Source organism: Aotus nancymaae, unplaced genomic scaffold, assembly GCF_030222135.1.
Source record: "Aotus nancymaae isolate 86718 unplaced genomic scaffold, 86718_ANA_hifiasm-v0.15.2.pri h1tg000014l, whole genome shotgun sequence".
In the NCBI taxonomy this organism is placed as follows: Eukaryota; Metazoa; Chordata; class Mammalia; order Primates; family Aotidae; genus Aotus; species Aotus nancymaae.
The window spans coordinates 89,194,126-89,219,445 of NW_026988425.1; the positions used below are offsets into that span (position 1 = coordinate 89,194,126).

General features: G+C 39.2%; 1 protein-coding gene across 4 annotated transcripts in view; it reads right to left on the reverse strand.

The window, feature by feature from the left end:
• Positions 1-23,575, reverse strand: part of ERAP2 (endoplasmic reticulum aminopeptidase 2) — a 46,188-nt gene extending 22,613 nt beyond the window's left edge. The window contains exons 1-9 of one of the 4 annotated variants that reach the window (XM_021671573.2): positions 23,204-23,575; positions 19,012-19,662; positions 15,652-15,790; positions 11,682-11,816; positions 9,286-9,406; positions 6,254-6,408; positions 3,198-3,311; positions 2,079-2,210; positions 1,717-1,848 (exon numbers count right to left, since the gene is read on the reverse strand). In XM_021671573.2, coding sequence (XP_021527248.2) covers positions 1,717-1,848; positions 2,079-2,210; positions 3,198-3,311; positions 6,254-6,408; positions 9,286-9,406; positions 11,682-11,816; positions 15,652-15,790; positions 19,012-19,571 — 1,488 coding nt within the window. In that variant the 5' untranslated portion in view covers positions 19,572-19,662; positions 23,204-23,575. Of the gene's footprint in view, positions 1-1,716; positions 1,849-2,078; positions 2,211-3,197; positions 3,312-6,253; positions 6,409-9,285; positions 9,407-11,681; positions 11,817-15,651; positions 15,791-19,011; positions 19,694-22,771; positions 22,872-23,203 lie in introns of those variants that run through there. The other 3 variants (XM_021671571.2, XM_021671570.2, XM_021671572.2) reach the window with 3 other exon arrangements.
• Between the last annotated feature and the right edge of the window lie 1,745 nt (positions 23,576-25,320).

Here is a 25,320-nt window from a genome sequence, read left to right on the forward strand (position 1 = left end):
CCCAGCTAATTTTTTGTGTGTTTAAGTAGAGATGGGGTTTCACCACATTGGCCAGGATGGTCTCAATCTCCTGAACTCATGATCTGCCCGCCTCAGCCTCCCAAGTGCTGGGATTACAGGTGTGACCCACCGCGCCTGGTCTATAAGTATTTTTATAACTAAGAACTATGTATTTCAATAGTCTCAGGATTTTAAAAAAATGCAAGTAAAAAATTGGAGCTGTAAAATGATTTTTGATTGTCGGATTTTGTTTCTTTAACTACAAAATCACGTATCAATTGGACCATAGGGGTGCTTTATAAGGGCACAAAAATGTCAAATGAGATAATGCACATGAAAGTGCTTTTTATTATTTAACTTTGGTTCTTATTTATTATTATTATTATTGAGACAAGAGTCTCACTCTGTCACCAGGCTGTAGGGTAGTGGTGCAGTCTTGGTTCACTGCAACCTCTGCCTCCCAGGCTCAAGTGATTCTCCTACCCTAGCCTCCCAAGTAGCTTGGATTACAAGCAGGTGCCACCATGCCTAACTAATGTTTAAATTTTAGTAGTGAGGGGGTTCTGCCATGTTGGCCAGGCTGGTCTTGAACTCCTGACCTGAAGTGATCCACCTGCCTTAGCTTCCCAAAGTGTTGGGATTATAGGTGTGAGCCACTGTGCCTGGCCATGAAAGTGCTTTTTAAACTGTAAACTGCTACATAAATATTGAGCAGTATTATTACTGTCCCTGGGACACAAGTGCTTATAAAAAAGAAAGGATCTCTCCTGTCTACAATGACTTAGGGTTCTTCTAACTGCAAGTATGAGTTCTCCGGGTCTAATGATTCTATAAAAAATTATTTTCTTTGCAGTTGGAAATTTTTAAATATTTTAATGATTATTAGAATCATCTGAATTAACTGAATTTTTCTGCTTTGTCTTTCCTATTATCTACATGAATCCCAAAGACAAAGAGACCATGAGTTATTTAATCAATCATTAACTACTTATTAATCATTGTTATAGGATCAACATATGCTAGGTGCTATGTATTAAAAAAAAGACACGATTTTTGTTCTTAAGCACATTATTATTATTGAACTGATAAAAACAATAAAAGAGGGTGCTATTATGTGGAACAGATTATAAGTGCCCCTCTAAAAATTTAGGAGACAGGCAAATGAATGAGGGCTGATCAGTCTGTAAGGAGGTGGCGAAATCTCAGCTGGATCTTGAAAGGTAGCATTTGAGTTGTTGGAAAGAAGAAAGGGCATTTCAGTTAGTGAAAGCACTAGAAATAAAGGCAAAATGATACAGGGACTGAGCAAGATTTCTTCTTATGAGGGAGAGGATTAGTTTTGCTCAGCAAATAACACACATTGGGGAACAAGATTGACAAACTTAAAATTTGCCAGAGAAGATTAGGTGTTATATGGTAGGAAATTACAACGTTATTAAAGATTTTGGATCAAGGGAACATAAAAGTGTAGGATTAGCCATAGAAGAGAAACCAAAGAAAGTCAGGTCAAATAGTGAGTCCCTAGGGCCAGCCAGCATGATATCCTAGTGTAGCATCAGAGGAAAAAGGGAAGTGCTTCTTCTGTGGACCATGACAACCTAGCAAGCGGAATAAATATGGTTGACTGACAATACACGACTATTTATAAACATTCACAATTATTCTGTTACTTTCTAGATTAAATAACAGTCTGCTGTTACCCAACATATGACTTACATTGGACAGACTGCTCCACAAATCATCATTCTTAGCATTTCTGTAGCTGAACTTTTTTAAGTAGTGAATTATTCCTTTCTGGAATTTTTCCTCAGTCAGAAAATCCTTGAGCATATTCAAAATACAAGCTCCCTTTAAAAAAAAAAAAGAAGAGTTAAAAAAGAGATAAAGAAAAGGGTAGTATGATATGTTTTTAAAGGAAGCTTAAATTTTATGGAACATGTGTGATGTCTGAAAAATGCACAAATAAAAAGTGAAATAAGTAACAGGAACTGGCACCAATGACTTAAACTGCTCATTTTATAGTCATTACTATATTTCTTCTAAAAGCACAGCTTCCACCTGCATGTGATATTTACTACCTTGTTATAGGAAACTTCATCAAACATTTCCTGTATTTGAGTCGGGGTTTCTGCTGGTTTGGAGACAGGGCGGGATGAATTCAATGAATCTCTCTTAATTACTTCAAAACACACATTCAAAAAGTCGTCATCCTAAACAGGGAGAAAAATATTCAGCTTTAGTTTCTATTGGACACTGTAAAAGCAATAGAAAACATAGTAGGCTTAGCAAAATGTTCTCAGAGGTAAGAATTCAATCAATATTTCTTGCAAGATGTTTCTTTTTGTTTATGTATTCCCCTTTTGCCATTTCTCTACTTTAAAACGATACAAATCCAATATTCCTTCAGACATTGCCTGAATGTTTACCATGTACCAGCCCTTGAATACAGGAATAAAATAATGTTTTCCATTTAGTGAATACTTGTTACGTGCCTAGACCTATCATCTGCAACCCTGTCAACACCTCTGCAAGAGATATGCAGTATATGCATTTTATAAATGAGAATATATAAAGCTTTGGCATTAAGCCACAAATTCAGAACATACACAGTAACAAGAAGAGCCTAACTTTGAATCCACGTCTGTCTATAGTGTACTGGACTAAATATATACCCCAAAGACCTAATTAACCATTACTAACCACCTTGATATTCAAATTTATATGGTGTTCAGATCACTACATGCATTTTCAAAAAGACATACTTGAATACATCCCTTCACACATTTTGGGGAAACCAGCAGACCCTTTGGAAATTCTAGAAAAGTACACCCCGTGATGTTGATTTCAGGTTACATGCCAAGAACTCTGTATGCTACCTAGTAGCCATGGGCATTCCAGTATGGATGTATACAAACAGTGATGTTCTTTCCTCTCACCTCACATACACAGCTCTACATTTGTGTTAGTTTGCCTTCTCTGTTCACAAATTTTGGGGTGACAGAATTATATTAACCATTTTCTAAAACCTTCAAAGTTTCATCCAGTTCTGTGATCTGTTTTGCACATCAAACAAAATGCCATATGTTCAAAAGCCACAACATTATATAGTTTTTCTCTTTAACATTCCCTTGAAATTTTAATAGTGAATTGATGATTCTTTATGCTATATGGTGTGACACAGAGAATTGTGAACTTACAAATCGTAGCTCTGGATATGTAGCATTAACAGCAATAAGTTCCATGTAGTTTGCAAAACCCTCTTTAAGCCAAATATCATTCCACCATTCCATTGTGACCAGGTTGCCAAACCACTAGGAGGTAAAAACTCAAAGTTATTAGAAGTTAAACGAATAAAAATTATTAACTTTTGCCAACAAATATAATGGTTACTTTTTTTTTATTATTAGTTAGGGTCTCTCTTCCCTCTTTGCTAACTTCATCTCTTTGTACAATTTTCTTCTCCTGATTTCCTTGCCTTCTTATTCTTACCACCATATTTTTGCTTGATTTTCTTTTTTCCTTTTTTGCATGTTCTCAATGCCCTTAATTCTTCAACTTTCATTCTGTCCGCCAACATTTCCTAGCTATTAGATTTAATATGAAGAAATAAAATGGAATATTCTATGAAGGTAGTTTTTCTTTTCCACAGAATAAGAACAATCTCACCTTGTCTTTGATATATGATGATGTTCTAGGGAGAAATATGAACCCAAGTGCCCTGGGTGAAGTCATCTTTTTATATTAAGTAGCAGGTACTTAGGAGAATCATAAGCATTTGGGGCTCTCAGATTGTTATATAATATTACTGATGATGAAATTCAGTTGTTAACCTCTGCCTCTGATTTACTTCCAGTGGGTCACTAGAAATAATAAAGATCTAAGATTTAAAATATGTGTAAATAAAATAAAAAGGATGCATAAAGATAATCAATGTATTTACCCTTTACCTATATTTGATCTGTATTATACATTTCAAATATTACTATTCTTTTATGTACTTTTATATTTTATTTATTTAGTCTATATGCCTAATACTGTATCTAATGTATGTCTTTAAGATTGCAATCTCTAGAAGGACCAGAGTTTCAACAATAAGATTCTAAGATTCAGAAGAGCCTGGTTATAGTTACAGAACAGAAAATTACAGGTCTGTAGCTCTAGAAACAGTTTAAGCACAATTTCTTTTCTGACAGCCCTCAGATTACTTTCAAGTGGCACCAATCTTCTGAAGTGTATTCATGGAAAGGGAGAGGAGGTGTTTCCTCAGTTTGAGAACTGGCGACTGTAAGAAGTACAGGATAAACTGATTCTGGTCACTTCAACAGTTAGTAAAACTAGTTTATTCATTCATTCAATAAGTATCTATGGAGAACCTACTGCATTCCTGGCACCATGCCATATGTTAGAAATACAAAGATGTGTCTAATATAACCACTGCTTCAACACAAATAATGGAGGTCAACCAGCAGACAAATAAATACAGTAAAGCAGGTGCTAAGATCGATGTCTTTGCCAGGGACAGAGGGGATTCTAGGAGGAAATAATCAGTTTTGGCAGGACAATGTATAGAACAGTTAGGAAATGTTCATTTCCTGATCTTTGTAAATAGTCCTCAGGTATGCTGAATATCAGGTCGCAGGAGCAAAGACATAGTGATACAACCTGGCATGTTCAGAAAGTGGCAGGTAATCTTGGATGGCTAAAGCTTGGGTATAGGCAAGAGATGAGGCTGGAGAGGTAAAAAGGAGCTGGGTCATGGGAACCTTATATGCCATGCTCAGACAGTTGGCACTGGGGAATTCTTGCCAGGGCTATGCACAGAGTGACATGTTAATATGATCATCAATGGGAAGACAAAAGAGTGAGGTCAAAAATTCTAGTGCTATTTGCTGCTTCAGCACTTGACTGCATCTCCGTGGTAGAGAAGCTATTAAAGGGAGGGCCAGAGGGAGCATGGAGCCTCAGACGGAGAGCTCACAGAGCGCTTCCCTACAAACATTGGGCAGAAACATTAGAAATCCCCAGACTCAGTTAAGTGCTTTAGAGCTCCTGGTGACTCCTGATCAAAACACCTAAAATGGGCCAGTGGGCAGATTCTGAACCAGAGGAAGCAGCCCACGTGTTCTCGAAGCACAGTGCTGAGCATGGCTCTCTGTGTAACAGAGTACTTAGTTCACTGCTTTAAAGAACAACAACACATTATCATGGTGATGATAAAGGATAAAGTTAAAACGCTTTAAATAAGAGATTTTACCAGATTCTACAATGGAATGATATTCACCCGCTTGGTGAAAGACAATTTTGGTGCCTTTAATAATTTACTGCATTACTGAGAGTTTTCAGAAATGACATAGAAGGAATAGTCTCTGATATCTATGGACCTAGTTTTACAGTTTCACATTTGTATGTAATAAAGAGTTGATAGATGGCCCTTAGATACCTTATGCTACAAAAAATAGTAGTATTTCTTGTCTATAGCATACTGTACTAAATATATATCCCAAGACCTAATTAGCCATTACTAACCACCTTGATATGCAAATTTGTATAGTGTTCAGACCACTATATCCGTTTTTAAAAAGACATAAAAGAAATAGTAGTATTTCTTGTAGAAGTAGTGGTCATTGTCATCATCATTAATAACTAACACTTATTGAGTGCTTACCATGTGACCTGCACATTTTCCTTATCTATAATTCTCACAACAGCTTTATGAAACAGACTATTATTAACTTCATTTTATAGATGGGGACACTGGACTTCAGAGAGTTCAGTAATGTGCCCGCATCATCAGCCCATCAAGTTTCACTTAAAGTATTTCATTATGGCCATCTACACACAGGTTCCAACTGAAGGAAGATTGATTTTGCCCTAGATTAGAATGCCAGAGTACCAGGGGATATAAGGAGAAATATTTTTAGCAGAAATCTTTATTTGCAAGATTTCCAATTCTGTGCTTCATGTGTCTCCATAGTCACTTCCCTTCTTTTCCCAAATGACATTTGAAGGCTTTGCTTTGAAAGGTTTTAGACGATAAATGTAATGGCTACTTCTGGTGATAAAATTCCAGTATGCATACCATAGTTCAGAGACTGAGTGCTCTGCTACTTGACATATTGTGTTAGGTTTAATAATCCCTAAGTTCCCCTCTAGAGGTAAATGATATGATTTATTTTGTTTGGGGAAGATTGGTGGTGTTCTATAGAATGTCCTTTTGAACTAACATGGAGATAATGTCATGAGTGCCAAGTACCTGGTGTGCCAGTTCATGAGCTATGACTCTGGTGACCCACAGCTTATCAGAAGCAGAAGAGGTCTTGGAATCAAAAAGCAGTGATGTCTCCTTATATGTAATGAGGCCCCAATTTTCCATGGCTCCAGATCCAAAGTCAGGAATAGCAATTAAATCTAAGAAATAAGAACAACCATACTTATGGCTCCCACACCAGAAATAGAATTTGCTCCCTGCTTGAATACATGATGATCCTTTAAGTATATGTAAGCAGACTTTTTGAAAACATCAAGAATAACTTAACATTGACAGGGTGTCTTATAGTTGCACCAAAAATAATCAGTGCCCATTATCAAGTGGAATAAATTGTACAAAGAGTTTTGTAGATGAAGTAACCTATTGACATTTAGCCATCTTCTTCCTGAAAGTACTGAACTCTGAAAATATTTTGAGTGCCTTACTGCCAAGAAAATTTATTTTAAAACATTCATATTGTATTTTAAACTTTTTAAAAAAGGTATCAAATAATTTCTAATATGATGAGATTCATCAAAACATAATGAACTCGTTTCTAGAAAAAAAAAGATACAAGATTTTCATTTCAGGAGAATACCTCTTAGGAGCCAGCTCTATAGTCAATATTTTGATGATATTTCTAGCACAGATAGCTTTTATTATAAGCAAATGTCCTTCTAAGACAGTAGAGGAAAAAGCTCTGAATATTGATTCTTTCTGATTTCAATTTTCTTTTCAACACTGATATTTCCTGTACTTCTTAAAAAAGTGTTGTGGGGGAAAAAAATGCAACCTAATCATCTTTAAACAACTCAGGTATAATTCATTAATTTGCATTACATATATGTGTGTGTATGTATTACAAATGCAAATTAATGCATATTTACACACAGACACACACACATATACAGGTATATATATATGTACCTTGTTTGCTGTCCTTTGCTAATGATTTCATGTAGGTTAAAAAATTTCTGGCTAATATTTAGCCTTTGAATTCTGCTAGCTAAAAAGTTCTATTTAGCTTTTAAAAAAAGATAATTTTAAAAAAGTTCAAAATGAACCAAGTTACTTGGCGTATAATTATATTGTCTGAAGTTAATACTGGTTAATTCTAGTAGATTAAAAACAAGTATACATAACACGATCAAAAACTAAATTAGCAGCAATAAAGATTAGTATTCATTAGCACTTCAAATGTGGGAATGACTTTTCTTCTAAGTTGCATTGATGACTTTATAGTAGTGGTACTTATATCACCTCTATTTTTTCTTAAGCTGCATGTTTCTTTTCTGTTAGTCGTAAAGATATTCCATATGCTCTTTAAGACTGCATTTTTCAAGAACAACATTAATATTGCTGACGGCTATTATTAATCTTTCTTTGGCTTTTGACCTAGAGGAGAGCAATGAATTATGCATAAATGGGATTTAGCATATCTGTACTAAAGGGTATATAGAACCTGCATGATAATAATAGAGTGAGACTCAGGAACTATTGAAATAAGCCCCTGGAAATAGTATTTAATTTTTTTAAGCCTAGAACTGTATGCCAATTGATGGTCCCTTTTAATTTATGTAAGGAAAATGCACTGGAGTTGGGGGCAAGAGGTGAGAAAGGACATGATAACAAGTATATCCTAAATCCCAAAGGAAAAACTGTTTTGTCACTAGCAGAAACCCCAAGCACTAATCTGCATATGCTATGAAACTTTCATCACAATTTTTATACACTCTACAACAGGGGTCCCCAACCCCGGGTCCTCAGACCAGTACTTGTCAATGGCCTGTTAGAAACCGGGCCTCACAGTAGGAGGTGAGTGGTGGGCGAGACAGCCTTACTGCCTGAACTCTGCCTCCTGCTAGACCAGTGGCGGCATTATATTCTCACAAGAGCATGAACCCTATTGAGAACTGCGCAGGTGAGGGACCTAGGTTGCATGTTCCTTATGAGAACCTAATCCCTGATGCTCTGAGGTGGAACAGTTTCATCCCAAAACCATTATCCCAACATTTGTGGGAAAATTGTCTTCCACATATCCAGTCCCTAGTGTCAAAAAGGTTGGGGGCTGCTGCTCTATAATATTCTAAAACTAGAATTTAAAAATTTTTTAAGATAGAAAATTAAAAGCAAGATAGACTACGAATATCATCTCATGTAAAGACCTACTACCACACCCAAATGATCTGTTTCCTACAATTTTTAAAAATCTGTTCCAAGTCTTACCATCCAACCTCAGTGCCCAATATAAGTAACAGATGGAGGCACAGTTTTCAGTTCTCTGTCTACATAAACCTTTGAACAGGAGAGAAACTCCATCTCAAATAAATAAATAAAGTGTAAAAAGTAAAACTAAAATAAAAGATTGTTGACCTTGTACAAATAAGACATAGCGATTGCTCCAGAAATTCCTCTAATTGTAATATGCAATGCATGTGTGTGTGCGTGTATGTGTGTGTGTGTGTGTATTTTTTAATGGAAAATTCATTCTCTAATCAGCGCTGCTGGGGCATAGAACAGCATGATGTGAGGTGTGTTTCCCTCCCACAGAAGAGGAACATAATGGGTGAGAGCCGTGATGTCGGCCACAGGGAGCCACAGCATCACTGTGGTGGACAAATATTCAAAGAGCATTCCTGTGATGAGCTCTTGGACACGTGGACTCCTATTTTGAACAGAGCAGTCACTGTTTTCCTTCCCTCTTTCTCCTCATCTCTTTCCAGGGTACTCTACCTGGTTTCTGTCCAAGCCTCCAGTGTGTGCCTTTTCTGATCGGCCTGGGAGAGTACAATGCAGATAGATATATTAACGTTAAATGGGGTAAAAGAATAGAGAAATGATCCACACTATCGGGGCATCTCAAATATTTTCTGCACTTAGGGACCATCTCTGAGGAACAAATGATTTTTTCTTGAGCTAACTGAATTCCTTAGTGCTCATTTAAATCACATAGAAAGAGATAGAAGGAGGGAAGAAACCAAAGCAAGTTCTATGAGCAAAAATGAAGAAAATGACAATAATGTGGAATTTGAACATACCCAGTTTGGGGAGTGGATAGTTGATATCAAAGTACTTTTCGTAAAAATCAAGTAACTTCAGTGATGCCTGCAAAGCATAATGTGTTTGATTCCATTTGTCTCGGGATGCGTAGATGGACACCTGGGAAATGTGGATCAGAAGAAGTTTTTGAATGACAGCTCCCTGGCATAATTCCGTTCCTGATAACCCTCTCACACAGAAAGACAGACTGCATCTTTTCAAGAAAGTATTAAGATACCATTAAGCATGTTGTCAATAAGGATAAGAGGTTCTGTGAAGTAAGAAAGCAAAAGTCGGTCTTGAAAATTACAAACACCCTGCAGCATCTGTTACAATCCATTTCCTCAGTGCTTGTCTGTAACTTTCAAACCATATTGACCCATCATATCATAACCCAAGTACTTGACAACTAGCTTTCTGAAATGATGACCACAAACACAATCCAAATAAAACATAGGTTTCTAGACCCGTGTGGGGAAACTCTGAAGAACTTATTGGATCCATCCTCTGTCAAGTTTGCTTTAGACCAAGAAATGCTCAAATATGTTCCAAGGCTTCCCCAAGGAAACTAGCTATTAAGTAGAAAAAACAGAATTAGATTCCAATTTTCTTGGCTTCCAAGTATAGGGCTACTTTTATTTCATGACACACTTTTATGCTCTGAATTAAGTGAAGTCCTTCAGAACTTTTATATGGAAAATAGGTAAATGGCCATCATTTTTTTGACAGTTTACCAGGCACTATGCCGAATGCTTACATGTAAAACCTAATGTAATATTTGCACTCACTCTATGAAGTAGGTGCCATTTTATAGATGAAGCAACAAAAACACATGAAGATTTAGTGACTTGCTCCAGATCACCCAGGCTGAGAGTTGAAGACCTGGGATGTGCATCCGAAGAGGCTGATGGGAACCTGTCTTCTGAAGTACCAGTCACTTCCTGCCCATGCATGTCTATGCACATACATATCTATGTGCAGAGGTGACATGATGTGTATGTAGCTACACAACTCATATATCTACATATTCATAGGCATTATATGTATGTAAATTGTAATAGACATTTTATACTGATTTTTCTTTTATTTATTTATTTATTTATTTTTGAGATGAAGTCTTACTCTCGTCGCCCAGGCTGGAGTGCCCGGTGTAATCTCGGCTCACTGCAACCTTCGCCTCCTGGATTCAAGTGATTCTCCTGCTTCAGCCTTTTGAGTAGCTGGGATTACAGGCGCTTGCCACCATGGCTGGCTAATTTTTGTATTTTTAGTAGATATGGAGTTTCATCTTGTTGGCCAGGCTGGTCTCAAACTCCTGACCTCAGGCGATCTGCCCACCTCGGTTACCCAAAGCGCTGGGATTACAGGTGTGAGCTACTGTGCCTGGCCTATCTCCTTTTTTCAAAAGCATTCTTTTATAAACTTTAAAGATGTTTTTATATCTATAATTTGGTCCCTTGGGATAAGAAGTTCTTTTTTATTTATTTAATGTGTCCACTGATGTTTGGGAATATTTAACTACAAAGATAATCATTAGGTATTGCTGTAAGTTTTTACAAACAATGAAGACTCTAAAAATTATAAAGACCTTTCGTTGAGGAAAAAAGTTATTAAAAAACAGTGAGAAATGGTCAGACAAGATGATTCATGCCTGTAATCCTAGCACTTTGAAAGGCCAAGGCAGGTGGATCACGTGAGGTCAGGAGTTCAAGACCAGCCTGGTCAACATGGTAAAACCCCATCTCTACAAAAATACAAAAATTAGCCGGGCATAATGGCGGGTGCCTGTAATCCCAGCTACTCAGGAGGCTGAGGTGGGAGAATTGCTTGAACCTGGGAGGCGAAGATTGCAGTGAGCCAAGATCACGTCATTGCACTCCAGCCTGGGCAACAGAACAAGACTCCATCACCAAAAAAAAAAAAACAGTGGGAGAGAACATACATGTTCAAAAATAAGATGCTGACTTAAAAACCCTTATTAGACCTCAATGCAATTATTAATATAATTTTATAATTTTTAATGACATTCAACTTTTATGGCATATTTTGATAAAAATGGGTTAAAAACAGTCAATATATTATTTTGCAAAGGGTATATGTATGCACGTATGTGTGTATATATATACTTTGAAAAATACCTTTTTATATATAGTCAGTAAATACAGTTACTATGTACATACATATATGCTGACACACATATGGAAAATATTTGGAAGGCTAAACTATTATCAGTAGTTGTATCTTGGTGACAGGACTATGGATAATTTTTAATTTAGGTTTTTATCTATCTCTACAAGCATAATGCTTTAATAATAAGGAAAAACATGAGAAAATAAAAGTTCATTGCTCTCAGGACACTATTCTGCACTGTGTAGAAAATAGAACTCAGTCTCACCTTGACTCCTGATGAGGTAGTGCCACTTACAGAGTGGAAATCACAAACAATGTAGGCTACAAGGCATGTACTCATTTTTACAGTAGTTTCAAAGTGATCTTCCAAAAGGCCTCCTTCAAGCTCAATTGTCTTAACCTACAGAAAGGAAAAGGAATAATCCATACTTGAAAACTGAAGTACTTCATAGCCATGCCTATGACTTACGGCTCTAACTCAAGAGGCAAGCCTGATACTCTGAAGGACAATCGATGACCTCGTAGGAGGGCAATGGCCTCTCACAGCATTCTGTGGCCTCTCTTACCTCTATTGCTTTTATCCCAGCACTCTGTTGAAGACACAAAGCCCCACTTCTGATATCCCCAAAGCACAAAAATGCCAAATCTCATTTTGTTGATTGAAACCACAAAAATATTAGGTGTTTGTATTTTCTTAAAATGCAATAATCTCCAACACTGGCATCAATTCAACTTCTGGGCTTTTAAGTAAAATACCAAATAATGTCCCATTTCCCTTTGTTGTACTAAAAATACACCTCTGTGGAAAAAGGAAGCAGGAAGTAAAACTGAACTAGAGGCTTCACATTATCTTTTAATCCTCTTATGGAGTGTGAGGTTGGTGTTATTTCTCAGGTGAGGAAACAGAGGCTCAGAAATGTTAACTGAATTGTTGGAGATCACATGGCTACTTCCATGGTGGGACCAAGATGTGAATGTGACTGTGTGACTCCAAAGATGATGCTCATCCTCTCACTTGCTGCGTGACAGTTTGAGTCATGATCTTATTTTATCTTTGCTTCATTGATTCAGCAATGAAAGCAGTCAGGCCAAGGAGGTCATTAGTAATTTAAGCTTCTGCCCATTGCCTAAGGAAGCAGAAACTTTTCAGCCTGCAGTCTTGTCAGCTGCATCCATCAAGATCACTGGGTAATGACTGAATTCTATCTTCATTTGGTCTGGGCCGCTTGTCTCAGAGATGGTCTTCACCATGGTACAATGTCCCCAAACACTGAATGGATACAGATCCAATAATCTGAAAACATTTTCTTCAAGCTAGTCACAACTCTTAGACTGGCTCTCCCACACCACTATCCTCAAGCCCGTTCTGGGAGTCAGGCTTGTGACATTGCTGACTGCAACTTATTAAGCATGTTTGATGTGCTGGATAAGATTACGGTGTGCTTTGGTGAGAGAAAATAGCTTGAAGCATTACCATGAATTATCTAGTCTACTTCGATGGCAAATGTTTTTGCTATTAAATTTTACAGAATTTAATTTTACTGAATTCTATTTGAAATCTATTTCTAAGTTCCAATTAAGAAGAAGATACTGACCAAATACTCTAAGAAAGGTAGAAGTAGATACGGGGCTGAAATTTTTAAAAAACTCTATCCAGCAAATTAATTTCACTCAACCACAGTCTCCTTTTTTAGGAATCTGATTCAACCAACGTTCTCTGGATATCCACTCCCAGCAGAGGAGATGCTGTTTTATGGTGGGGGTTGGGAGACAGGGTATTATTGTGGTCTTCTGGCCAAACTCAGCAGCAAAACCATCTAGTCGAGTGTGTGGAAGGGTGACTGGTGGAGGAGTAGGCTGTGAGGCTATGGGGAAATGAGTCTGGGCTATTAGAAAGCTGGTGGCAGGAATGGTAGGAGGCAGATGGGTGTTTGCTATGATTTCTTCCCCCAGAGGAAGACGATGTAGTCCATGGAGGCTGAGTTTTGTTCAGAAACCTAGAGTGACCCATGTAGATTAACACTGCCTTAAATGGACGTGTATGCAGTATTAGTGTAAGTTCCTCCAGGATGGTGATGTAAGCTCCATGTACAAAACACTGGTTGCTAGACAAGCATTAACTGTTTTCTCAATACAGCAGAACTTGACTTGCGTAGAAATTGTCACTAGTGGGTTTGTGTTCTCTTAAAGGATGAAAGAGACAAATCAGTGTCCAAAAGATATGCTGCCCCTACTAGCACTTGGGTGGCTCCTCACTTCTCTTAAATTCTGCATTCTTAACTAAGGAAATTGAGAACTGAGTGTGTATTGCTTCTTTTCACCAGTCCATAGCCCAGCTTAGGTGCTGCAACCATTATCTAGAGAGTATGATTGTGACATTAATTCAGTTCTCCTTTTTTGACTAACCATGAGAGCCTGGGTTGGCCAATGTCTATTAAAAGCAGAATGTTAAATCAGTATTTGCTGAAAAGGGCATGATCCAGCGAGCTGCTGCAGTCAACTGGGCAAAGTAGACATCCAAAGACCTTAGAAAATATTTTCAAAGGCTGAGTGCAGTGGCTCATGCCTGTAATCCCAGAACTTTGGGAGTCTCAGGCAGGAGGATCACGAGGTCAGGAGTTTGATACCAGCCTGACCAATATGGTAAAACCCCATCTCTACTAAAAATACAAAAATTAGCCAGGCATGGTGGCACATCCCTGTAATCTCAGCTACTCAGGAGGCTGAGGCAGGAGAATTGCTTGAACCCAGGAGGCAGAGGTTGCAGTGAGCCGAGATTGTGCCACTGCACTCCAACCTAGGAGACAGAGCAAGAGTCCACCTCAAACAAAAAAAAAAGAAAGAAAGAAAGAAAAAAAAAAGAAATTATTTTCAAAGTGTTTGCTTCTTTTCCTTAAACATGAGAAGTTACTAGAGATTTCTGAGATATAAATTTTAAATTTTAATATAATGATAATGGCAATTTATGTTTGCATTTTATTTTGATGAAAAGGGCTGTGTTTTTACTTTACCCACCATGATTATTCAGATAAAAAATCACATTAATAAAAGCTTCCAGGAAAGCTACTACAATGATACACTGTCCTGAAACAAAAATGCTGTTAGAAGAGATGGTGTCAAAGTAGCAAATTGTCGCTACCTGAAAATGAAGGGCTAAACTGCTCACTGTTACAATCACAGAAAAACTGAGCTATGGGGTCCCATGGAGGTTTGCCTCTTTTGCCTTTGGTCTACTCTGCCAGTATTTCAGAGCAAACGTCTTTTCCAGCATTAAGTAGAAATCTGGGGAGATGCAGCATCTAGATTATGGGCTCGTTTCTCTCCTGCATCTGTAGAGGCAGAGAGGAAAACGGGCCTGCAGCCACTTGCTGACTGCAGATGACCTGACACCTCCCCTGCTCCGCCTTTCTGAAGCACCGTCAGGAGAGCCTCTATTTTTGTCCTACTTTCCAAGCAGCGTTACAGAAATATTTTACATTTTGTTCAGCAGCACAAATGGCAAGCACATCATTAATGAGGAGGTATCAAACAAGGAAAAGGGTCTACTGTGCCTTCCAGAGTCTCCACATTTTGAGTACCAATATGAGCCAAATAAGAGTCCCAATGTTCTTTTTCAACTAAAAAAGTTATATAACCACAATTAATAATTTTCATAAATAAATTTAAGAATTACTTGTGAAACTTATAAAAGGGGATTTCTAAGTTCCATCACAGACTACTAGATCAGAATTTCCTGGGCTGGGACCCTGTAAAGTCCCTGATGTCCTTGTCACTGCAAAAGGGGTCTCTGGACCATCAGCAGTAGCATCACCTGGGGGCTTGTTAGAAAGGCAGAACTTCAAGCTTCAACCCAAGGCCTCTTGAGTCAGAATCTGCATTTTAACAAGATCCTCAGACCATTCGAGACCATTCATTTAACCTAAAGTCTGAGAAGGGCTGCTCTAGGTGATTGTGAATTTCACCCCTGGCCAAGTGACACTGATTTAAGATACCGTCTCCATATGAACACAAAATATAAATCATTTTCCTTGGAAAAAAAAAAAAGCTTTTTGTGTAACAATGCCCCAAACAGAATGATGTTAGAGTCTGTTAAAGTCTGGAATGATTGAGATAATGATGGTGATAGATAGATTAATGACTGAAATCCTAAAGCAATTAAAAACAAAACAAAACAAAAACAAAGACTGAATCTCAACTTGAGAACAATTTCTCGGCGTTTCTGGAAGTGGAAATACCTTTGGCATGTTGGATAGTGCGATATGCCCGCTCTCTCTTCGGATCTTGATGGAAAAGTTGGCTTTGAACAATGGTTCATCAAAGCAAGGGAAAGCCATGCGTGCCTGGGTTGGCTCAAAATCTGTTACTGCAAGTATTCTGTGAAAAGACCCACCCCCAGTCAAAATGCACAAGTGAAACCAAGAAAGAAATGAATCTGTATATCTAGCAAACAGCTTATCAAACCTGGGGGTAATAGACTTGATGTCTCAAACTACAATCTTTGTGAATCTCAAAATTTGTCTTTTGAAGCAAATGAAGGTAAAATCTTATTTAGCAGCTACCAATCATGAGCAATGCCCTTTTCTGGGAACCCTAATTACATTATTTCATTCATACTCAGGTCAAACAAGGATATTGAGGCTCAGAGAACTTGAATGACCTTAGCAGGATCCCTAGTCAGTAAATGGCTGAGAGAGTACACATGTTTTCTACGTGACTTCAAAATTCACTAGGAAATTAATCATCAGTATTGTCTCTAAACCTGAAAGGGCCTCATGCAGACATTTGAGTAATTGTGTACATGAGTGATGTCTTAAGGTGTGTTTCCAGGAAGCAAACTCTTAACTTATTGAGAATATGCTGCCAGGAGAAACAGGTCCTTACCTGCAGGACAGGGAAAAGGGAGAAGCCAGTCAAGGGTGCAGGACAGGCAAAGTCCCAGCATCAGCCTGATTTCCAGGGAGCTCTGGGATGCAAACTACACCCTCACGTGTCCCCCACTGGAGGCAAGGATCTGAGCTTTCATATTCTTGTATCGTTATTCACTAACGGTCTCCCTGTGGCACCTGTGCCCCCAAGTACTTCCAGTTATCTCTGCTTGCCACTCTTCAGACAATGACAGGTATAATAATAGATATATACCCTGACAAACTTATCTACTCCAACACCTGGATATGCCTGAAACTGTACAGTTGCCGATTTACTCTTTGGACTTTAAGCTTCAATTACGAAGTGAATCTGAGGAGCAGATTTTGACTGGAAAAGGAGGGGAGAATAGAATAGCTCAAATGAGAAAGAGAGAGAGGTCAAGAGGGAAGAAAGAGAAGCTGTTAGGATATTTTCCTCCAGCTTACTTTATTTCTTTGAAACAGGCTGGGAAACTAAGGCTAGGGATGTAAAAAACCTCAAGGTTTTATTTGTATTTGGAAGCAGGTTCTGCAAATGTAAAGGAATTCTAAGTGGCTGGAATAATTTTCGCCCATGTGAAATTTTGGTTGTAATAAGTCTACATCGCAAAAAAACAAAGGAACTGAACCTTTGCTGCTTACACCATTAATTTGAACTCTACATGCAAAGTGTGACTTTCTGCATCTCAAAAGAACTACCATCAACTGAATTATTTGGGTATTTTAAACGAAGTTGAGGAAGAAAGAGAGAGAAAGAGAGATTCATAAGATTCAATTGACATTGTGCAGCACATTATCCTACATGTCAGACCTACTAGATGACTGAGTATGAAGGGAACTGACTAATTAACCATAAGAAGAGTCAGGAATAGCCTGCAATTAATTATGGGAGGCATGCTGGCAAGTCCTCCAACTTTACTCCAAATATCTCCCCCTCTACTCTCCCACAACTCCCAGAATAGTATTCCTAAGATGTATGTCCTTTGGATGGGGCCTTTGGCATTCGCATTGTTTACATGGTGCCTTAGTGAGAAGGAGTTGATACTTTTCCTAGCCTGAGAACAAGCCCCTGAAAATTGTGGCTGCAATGAGGAGAAGGAAGTGTCACCAAGGGGAAGTGGAAGGAGATGAGCGTGGGGAAGAGCTTACCTCCCAGATAGATCCTGGCCCTGGAAAACCAAACCATGCACTCCATGAAGCATCCTTGATTCTTCTCTTTCCCTCACCTCACATGACCAATGTCAGCAATCTCTGCTGTTCTGCCCTCCAAAATAACTGCCAAGTTCAATTGCTTCACTCCATAAGCACTGCCACTAGCCTTTCTCAAATTACCATCACTTATTTATTTATTTATTTATTTATTTATTTATTTATTTATTTATTTATTTATTGAGACAGAGTCTCACTCTGTCATCAGGCTAGAGTGCAGTGGTGATCTTGGCTCACTGCAACCTCTGCCTCATGGGTTCAAGCAATTCTCCTGCCTCAGCCTCCCCAGTAGCTGGGACTACAGGCATGCACCACCACGCCCAACTAATTTGTATTTTTAGTAGAGATGGGGTTTCACCATGTTGGCCAGGATGGTCTCAATCTCTTGACCTCATGATCCACCTGCCTTGGTCTCCCAAAGTGCTGGGATTACAGGCATGAACCACCACGTCTGGCCTTACCATCATTTACCTGAATTACTGCAATGACCTCCCAAATGAAGCTTCTCTGTAACATATCCTCAACATAAACTTAATCTTTACAAAGCACAAATCAAAGTAGAATTTTCCTATGACTTCCAATCTCATCTGAGTAAAAGTCAAAACTCCTTATAAGATGCTCCAAGGCTCCACATGATCTGATCCCTTTCTCCCTCTTGTTCTCTCTTCAGCTCACACTGGCCTTCTTCTCTCAATCAGTCCCACCTTAGAGCCTTTGCACTTGCCCTGAGATGTTCTCATAACTGTTTCTTCAGAAAAATTCAGCTCTCAATTTAAATGCACTTCCTCAACAAAGACTTCCCTGCCCAGTCATCTGGAATAGTCTCAATCCCCAGCCACACTTTCTACTTTTTTTGCACCTTGTTTTATTTCATTCATCGCACTGTCCACTTACCTTGCCAATTTTATTTATTTTCTTGTCCTGGTTGCCTCTTCCATCAGATCCCACCATTATACATTCAGTGCCTAGTGCAGTGCTTGGCACATACTATGTGACTTGATTAAATAGACCCTATTTCTCAATTTTTCAAACAAACTTATTCCTTGTTTCTGCCTATTGGCTATGAGTCATGCTGTTACCTGGGCAATGTATACTCTGTCACTTCCTCTCTCCCAACCCCAATCTCACTTACATTTCCTTCTGGTCCCAGACGAAGACGCATTTCCTTTGAGAAGCATTCCCTATTTCAGCTCTCTCTTCATCTACCATCTCTTTCCCTAGCACATAAGCATATCCATCTTATCACAGTCATATACTGGCTTCTCTCCCTAGTTATCCACCCTCCAGCTGTTTATGCCTCTGTAACCTGTCTTTTCATCTCTACTGTGGTTTCCTTAAGGAATAGTAGAGCTTTTCCTTCTTCTGGGTTCCCTACAGTTTACAGCATTTCTCATAAATGGCTGAAGTCTGCTTCTGGCAAAGAGATGTAACTCATAAGGAAATTATCACAAGAGAATGTAAATTACCTGAGCAAGTTCTCACCTTGTTTCACCACCAACAGTTCTGTATGTGCTTTTATAAAATCCTTCAAAGCCATCAGCTAACTTGGCTTGGAAGTCAATAGCCACACAGTATTTCAGGTGAGGTATAAGTTTCTCTGGAACCAGCAGTGCAATTTGTTGATGAGGAGGATAACTCAAAACTTTCAGCTCTCTTCCTGGTTTCATGTATCTTGAATCTTCTTCTGACTGAAGGGTGGCATTCATGATTTCAAGATCTTTGCTGTGCAAGATGATAAACTGGGTAGCATTGCTGACCAAGAGCTCAATCTTCTCAGATGCAACAAAGTCCAGAGAGGTGAGATTGGGATGGACAAAGAGGTCATAATGGAGGGGAATGACCACACTGGGGAGCCTTAGCTCCTGCCAAGGAAATGGTTCCCCATTGGCAGCTACTGGGAAAGCCCCAGGGTCCTCAGTGAAGTGATAGCTTGGAGAACAAATGGATATTTGGGGCAAGATGGCTGCTAAGCAGTAAAATCCTGTGTGAATATTAAACTTTGGTGTTCTGCGTGAATTAACCATTGCAGAATAATGGAACATGAAATCTATTCTCTAGATGACAAGTTAGTATCCAGGCTAATCTCCGAGTTCTTCATAGCACTGCACTGGCTCCAGTTATGTCCCATGGGATCTGAATAATATTTTCAATATATGAATTTAATCTAGAAGAAAAAACCCACTTACAGTGTAAAGAAAAAATTTTCAATTTACAAATAAAATCTTAAACATGTAAAAATATTTGTGTGAGTAAGAGAAAATCTTATCTCTGTCAGAATTAGGCCAAATATCTACAAAACACAGCAGAAATTAAGCTGTCATCTGGTTATTACAAATAAAAACCCTTTAGAACTCCCTCAAAACCCTTATCTTAAAATTGAATGTAATGGATTTCTTCTGAATTCTTGTGCAATGGGCAGAAGGTAGGTGTGTAAATTCATTGCATGTTGAATGTTTTTAACATTTGGTTATATTTTAAATTTTTGTTTATTTATTTATGTTTTAGACAAGGTCTTGCTCTGTTGCCCAGGTTGGAGTAGAGTGTGCAGCCATAATCACAGCTTACTGCAGCCTCAACTTCCTGGGCTCAAGTGATCCTCCCACCTCAGCCTCCAGAGTAGCTGGGACTACAGACACACATTGCCACACCCAGCTACTTTTTTTGTAGAGATGGGGGTCTCCCTATGTTACCCAGGCTGGTCTCAAACTCCTGAATTCAAGCAATCCTCCCCACTTAGCCTTCCCCAGAGTGTTAGGATTACAGGCATGAGCCACTGTAACCAGCCTATTTTATTTTATTTTTTAAAGACAATGTCTCACTATGTTGCCCAGGCTGGCCTCAAATTCCTAGGGTCAAGCAATTCTGATGCCTCAGCCTCCCAAGTGGCTGGAACCACAGGCACACATGTACTTTTAAGAGTATGCCTGAAAGTAAACTGTGCAAGATGTCTCTATTTAGTCTTCATAAGTCATAAAGAATATTCTATATATATTCTACATTCTTTGGATACCAGACATTATTATTACTATTAATAGCATTGAACTTCACCTCTTTCAATAACATTATCTGAATGGCCTCATTTTATGGCTACTGGTGTAAATCTTGCTGGTCAAGGTGGGTGTTTATCCTCAGTTTATTTTCAATATGTCAAAAGTCATGGAAATAAATTTTGAGTCTATAATATTTTCACAGAAATTTTTTAAAGATTTGGGTCTTTTCCCTTTATAGTACTTTTGAAAGCACAATTGGCTGGGCATGGTGGCTCACGCCTGTTATCCCAGCACTTTAGGAGGTCAAGGTGGGCAGATCACCTGAGGTCGGGAGTTTGAAACCAGCCAGACCAACATGGAGAAACCCCGTCTCTACCAAAAATACAAAGTTAACCAGGCATGGTGGTGCATGCCTGTAATCCCAGCTACTCAGGAGGCTGAGGCAGGAGAATTGCTTTAACCTAGGAGGTGGAGGTTGTGGTGAGCCGAGAGTGTGCCATTGCACTCCAGCTTGGGCAACAAGAGCAAAACTTCGTCTCAAAAAAAAAAAAAAGAAAGAAAGCACAATTAAATCAAACTGAATTTACTACCTTTGCAAATAGAACTAAGTTTCTTTCTATTCAAAGGGTAAATCTACAACACGTACAACATTAGGAGAAACAGCTGGTTAATTTAGGGAATCAGTGCTCACTCCCATCCTGCCAGCTGCCTCTACTTACTTCCTTACTGCTTCAACTCAAACCATGAAGGTTTTTTTCTGCTGCTTCTTTTTTAATCCTTAACAAGCTCTGAAGAATTAATTATCCAAACAATTACTTCAATTTTTAAATTTGCAATATTAATGCAGATAACAGATATGGTTAAAGGAACAAAAAATAAAATAAAATCATATTAATTAAAGACACTTCTCCTTCCTTTTAAAAACAAGCATTAAATTACTGCTACCAAATCTCAATGTTCCAAGAACCTCTGATAAGTACAATCATGGTTGGCCTATTAGCTTGAATTTTGGAGGGATTAAAAAAAATGGAGTGGCTTATTAGTTAGGTCTGGCTCTTTGGAATCAGAGTGCCTAGATTCCAACACTAATTCAACCAACCTCACCTGTGTGATCATGGGCAAAGTTTCTGACTTTCTGAGTTTCATTTCTCTCACCCATAAAACAGTGTAATAAGTATACCTTCCTCATGCTGGGATGATTAAATGAAATAATTCATGTGAAGAAGTTGGGATGGCATAGCATGGGGCATATAGGAAGCAAGTAATGAATGCTGGATGTTAAATTATTATTCGGGTTATAACTTGCATTCCATGGCCAAAATGAAGGCATAGGTCTGCCCCAACTTGCAGCAGACACTCCCAGAGATGTACTTGATTGATAAGAGTAGAGAGAAAAGCTTTGATATTTAATCACACAGTCTTTAACTTTAGAGCTAGAAAGGGTTTTAAGGCCAGATAGTACAACTCCTTAATGTTCAGGTAAAGAAACAGGACCAGGCTCAGTGACTCAGGCCTGTAATCCCAGCACTTTGGGAGGTCAAGGTGGGCAGATCACCTGAGGTCAGGAATTTGAGATCAGCCTGGCCAACATGGCTGATCTGGCCAACAGGAATTTGAGATCAACCTGGCCAACATGGCTGTCTCTACTAAAAATACAAAAATTCGCTGGGCATGGTGGCACATGCCTGTAGTCCCAGCTACTTGGGAGGCTGAGGCATGAGAATCGCTTGAACTCGGGAGGTGGAGGTTGCAGTGAGCCTAGATCGTGCCGCTGCACTGCAGCCTGGGCGACAGAGTGAGGCTCTGTCTTAAAATAAATAAATTGAATAAAATAAACTGACAAACAGGATGATGACTTCTCAAAATCCACACAGGAAGTCTGAGGCAGAATCAGGACTAAAACAGCCCTTTGACCTTTGGTCTGGTGGGCTTTCTATTATACTCCGCTGTACCTTAACTAGCAATGCAGTGAACGAAACATCCGGGGACTGAAGAGGCAAGAATTGTCACAAACGTTTGGAAAAGACAAAAGGTATCTGAGAGAGAGTCAGTGCAGCAGAGTCTTAGATCAAGTCCCATCCTCAACTGCACACATTTTCTAGTTCAGCGGTGCCCACATCACCCCGGCTTCCCAGAACCTTGCCTTAGATTACAAAACCTTCGCAACACAGCAGTTCTGTACCTTCGGTTCACTATTCTCACTGAAAAATTCTAATTTTAAGACAAACCCAAGAGAAATGTTAATATGTTACCTTAAATCAGGCTGCCGCAGATTTGACTGAAGGGGAATTTATGTTTGCTTTCACTTTCTGTTCTAAGCTTCAGAACTTTGCATGCTTCCTGATTACAGTGCTAGCTGGTTCATTATCATGCTGGTGTGAATGGAGCTTAAGATAAGAGCTTTATTCCAAAAAGGACAGGAAACTTTATGTAAAATGCACAAATACATGGCTTCGGAGTAGAAGCCAAGCCATGGAAAGGAAAGATCCCCAGCGGCTGCCACTTCTGCTGTGTTATCTGCTCTGTTCCTTTATCCCCAGTGTAAAACCTTCAGAACATAGTTCATGTTTTTTAGTGCCAAGTTGTCTTAAGACTTGATTTTGAACTTCTCCTTGTGCTGCGTCCGCAGTGCTATGAAATCTGACTTCTGCCCATCCACCCCACAAACGTAACTCCAAGCTTACCAAACACCTCCCAGTCAGCTTCTGTGGTCTTTATCAGAGGTGATTACTCTCAGCTTTTCCATGTCTGTAACCTCCCGGTATCCTTGGGCCCGAGGGGACTGTGTCTCACCCTCATGTCTTTGATCTCTTTATCTGCCTGGTTGAGTGGGGCTTCTGCTTCCTCTTTGTTCTGAATGTAAGTTTTACACAAAGATGAAATCTCTGTCCTTTGCTCTGCCCTCTCTTTACCCTTTCCAGTACCCAGATTTAGCATTTATCCTCATTCATCCCACATTGCTCTCATTCTGATGCCTCCTTCAGTGGTTCTGCCGCTGTAATTCCAACAGCCTGATGGACTGGCATTGCAGGGATGTCTAACCCTAACTTGAACCAGAACCCTAACAACTCAAACAGCGTTTTCCTTCCCCAGATTAGCACCCTTTGCTTTAACTTCATATGCTTCCAGCCTTCTTCCATTATCCAGGATTGAACTATATAGTTAGTTATTTTGATTCTATCCCTCTCCAATTTGTTACCAAAACCTGTTGATTTTTCAGTTTTGATCTCTTTCTTTTCCTTCTTCCTTTTTTTGTTTTTCTTATTTGAGATAGGGTCTCACTCTGTCACCCAGGCTGGAGTGCAGTGGTGCCATCCCAGTTCACTGCAGCCTCAATTTCCTGAGCTCAAGTGATCCTCCCACCTCAGCTTCCTGAGTAGGTGGGGCTACAGGCATGCACCACCACACCCAGCTAATTTATTATTATTATTATAGATGAGGTCTTCTATGTTGCTAACGTTGGTCTCAAACTCCTAGGTTCAAGTGATCCTTCTGCCTCAGCCTCCCAAAATGTTGGGATTACAGGCGTGAGTCACAGCAACCAGCCCTTTTTAATCATTTTCAATCTCTTTCTATCCAATTAAGAAAAACTCCCACAGCTGATTAAAGTAGCTCAGGTCCTCATCCTTCCTCACAATGGCCTTCACCCATGTCTTCCTGGCTTCCCAAGCTCGGCTTGCTGCAGTTTACTTGTACAATGCCACTGGATTAATCCTTTCAACTACTGCTTGACCATGCCTCCCCAGCTGCTCAAGATCTTATCTTGATTTCCGCATTTACAGAGGGGTAAGTCCTAGTGTGGGAAACATGGCGGCCAACTGGCAGCTTATGTGCCAGCCTATAGTTGTTTTGTTTGAATCACAGTCTATTAACGGCAATACACCCACACAAGTCCTACTGTCGAGTGAAATATAGCAAGCTTAGCTCTTACTGTCTTGCAGTCATTCTTCATAGACTTGTATCATGTGCCTTGTCCTGCTGGGGTTTGTGTTTGCAGCCTATGTTTGGCCCAACAGCACATGTTGCCGTGATTAGATCCTGCTTAAGTCTCAAGCTTTAACTTTTACCCCTTCCTATATTTTATTATTTTAACCTGGATAAACAAGTCGATTAAGTAGAAGGGGCAGAAAGCAAGGCAGTAACCTACACCTACGGCCCAAGGCGTAAGACTGAATGGGGCTCTCAGAGCTGTATTTCATGTAGTGAGGGGGCACCACAGGAAGGGGGATGGCTGGAAACCAGTGAGTAGGAAAAAGAAGGAGAGAAAGGGGACAAAGAAGACCAGGTCCCAGGGACTTATCTACAGGCTCCAACTCTGCAGGGCGTGGGGGCAGGTAGAAGAGGCTGGGAGTATTTCTGTGATATTTCTTGTCACAGGATCCAGCCTAGTTGTGGGTGTGTGAGCGAGTCCATGTGTGTTTTCAGAGCTCACTCCTGCCCATTGGAACAGAAGAGGTGATGGAGAAGGAAGAAACAGGTTATGGGATTAAGCTGCAGAATCCTAGAAGAAAAAGTTGAGCAGGATTCAAGTACTTTGTAGCTTACTTAAAACAGTTTCTCAGCAAAATGGGCTCCTAACTTTTCTCATCTTTTCTTTCTTTTTCCTTCTTTCTTTGTCTTTCTTTCTCTTTCTTTCTTTTTTCCTTTTCTTTCTTTCTCTTCTTTTTTTTCTCTCTTCTTCTTTTTTTTAATAAGAGGATAAGCTTTGAGAGGTTTGTTGTCTGGGGAATTCATATCTCACTTTTCCATTTCATCCTGGTCTTCTGAATTGTCTGTTAGTAAGAACCTCCTCATTGTCTCT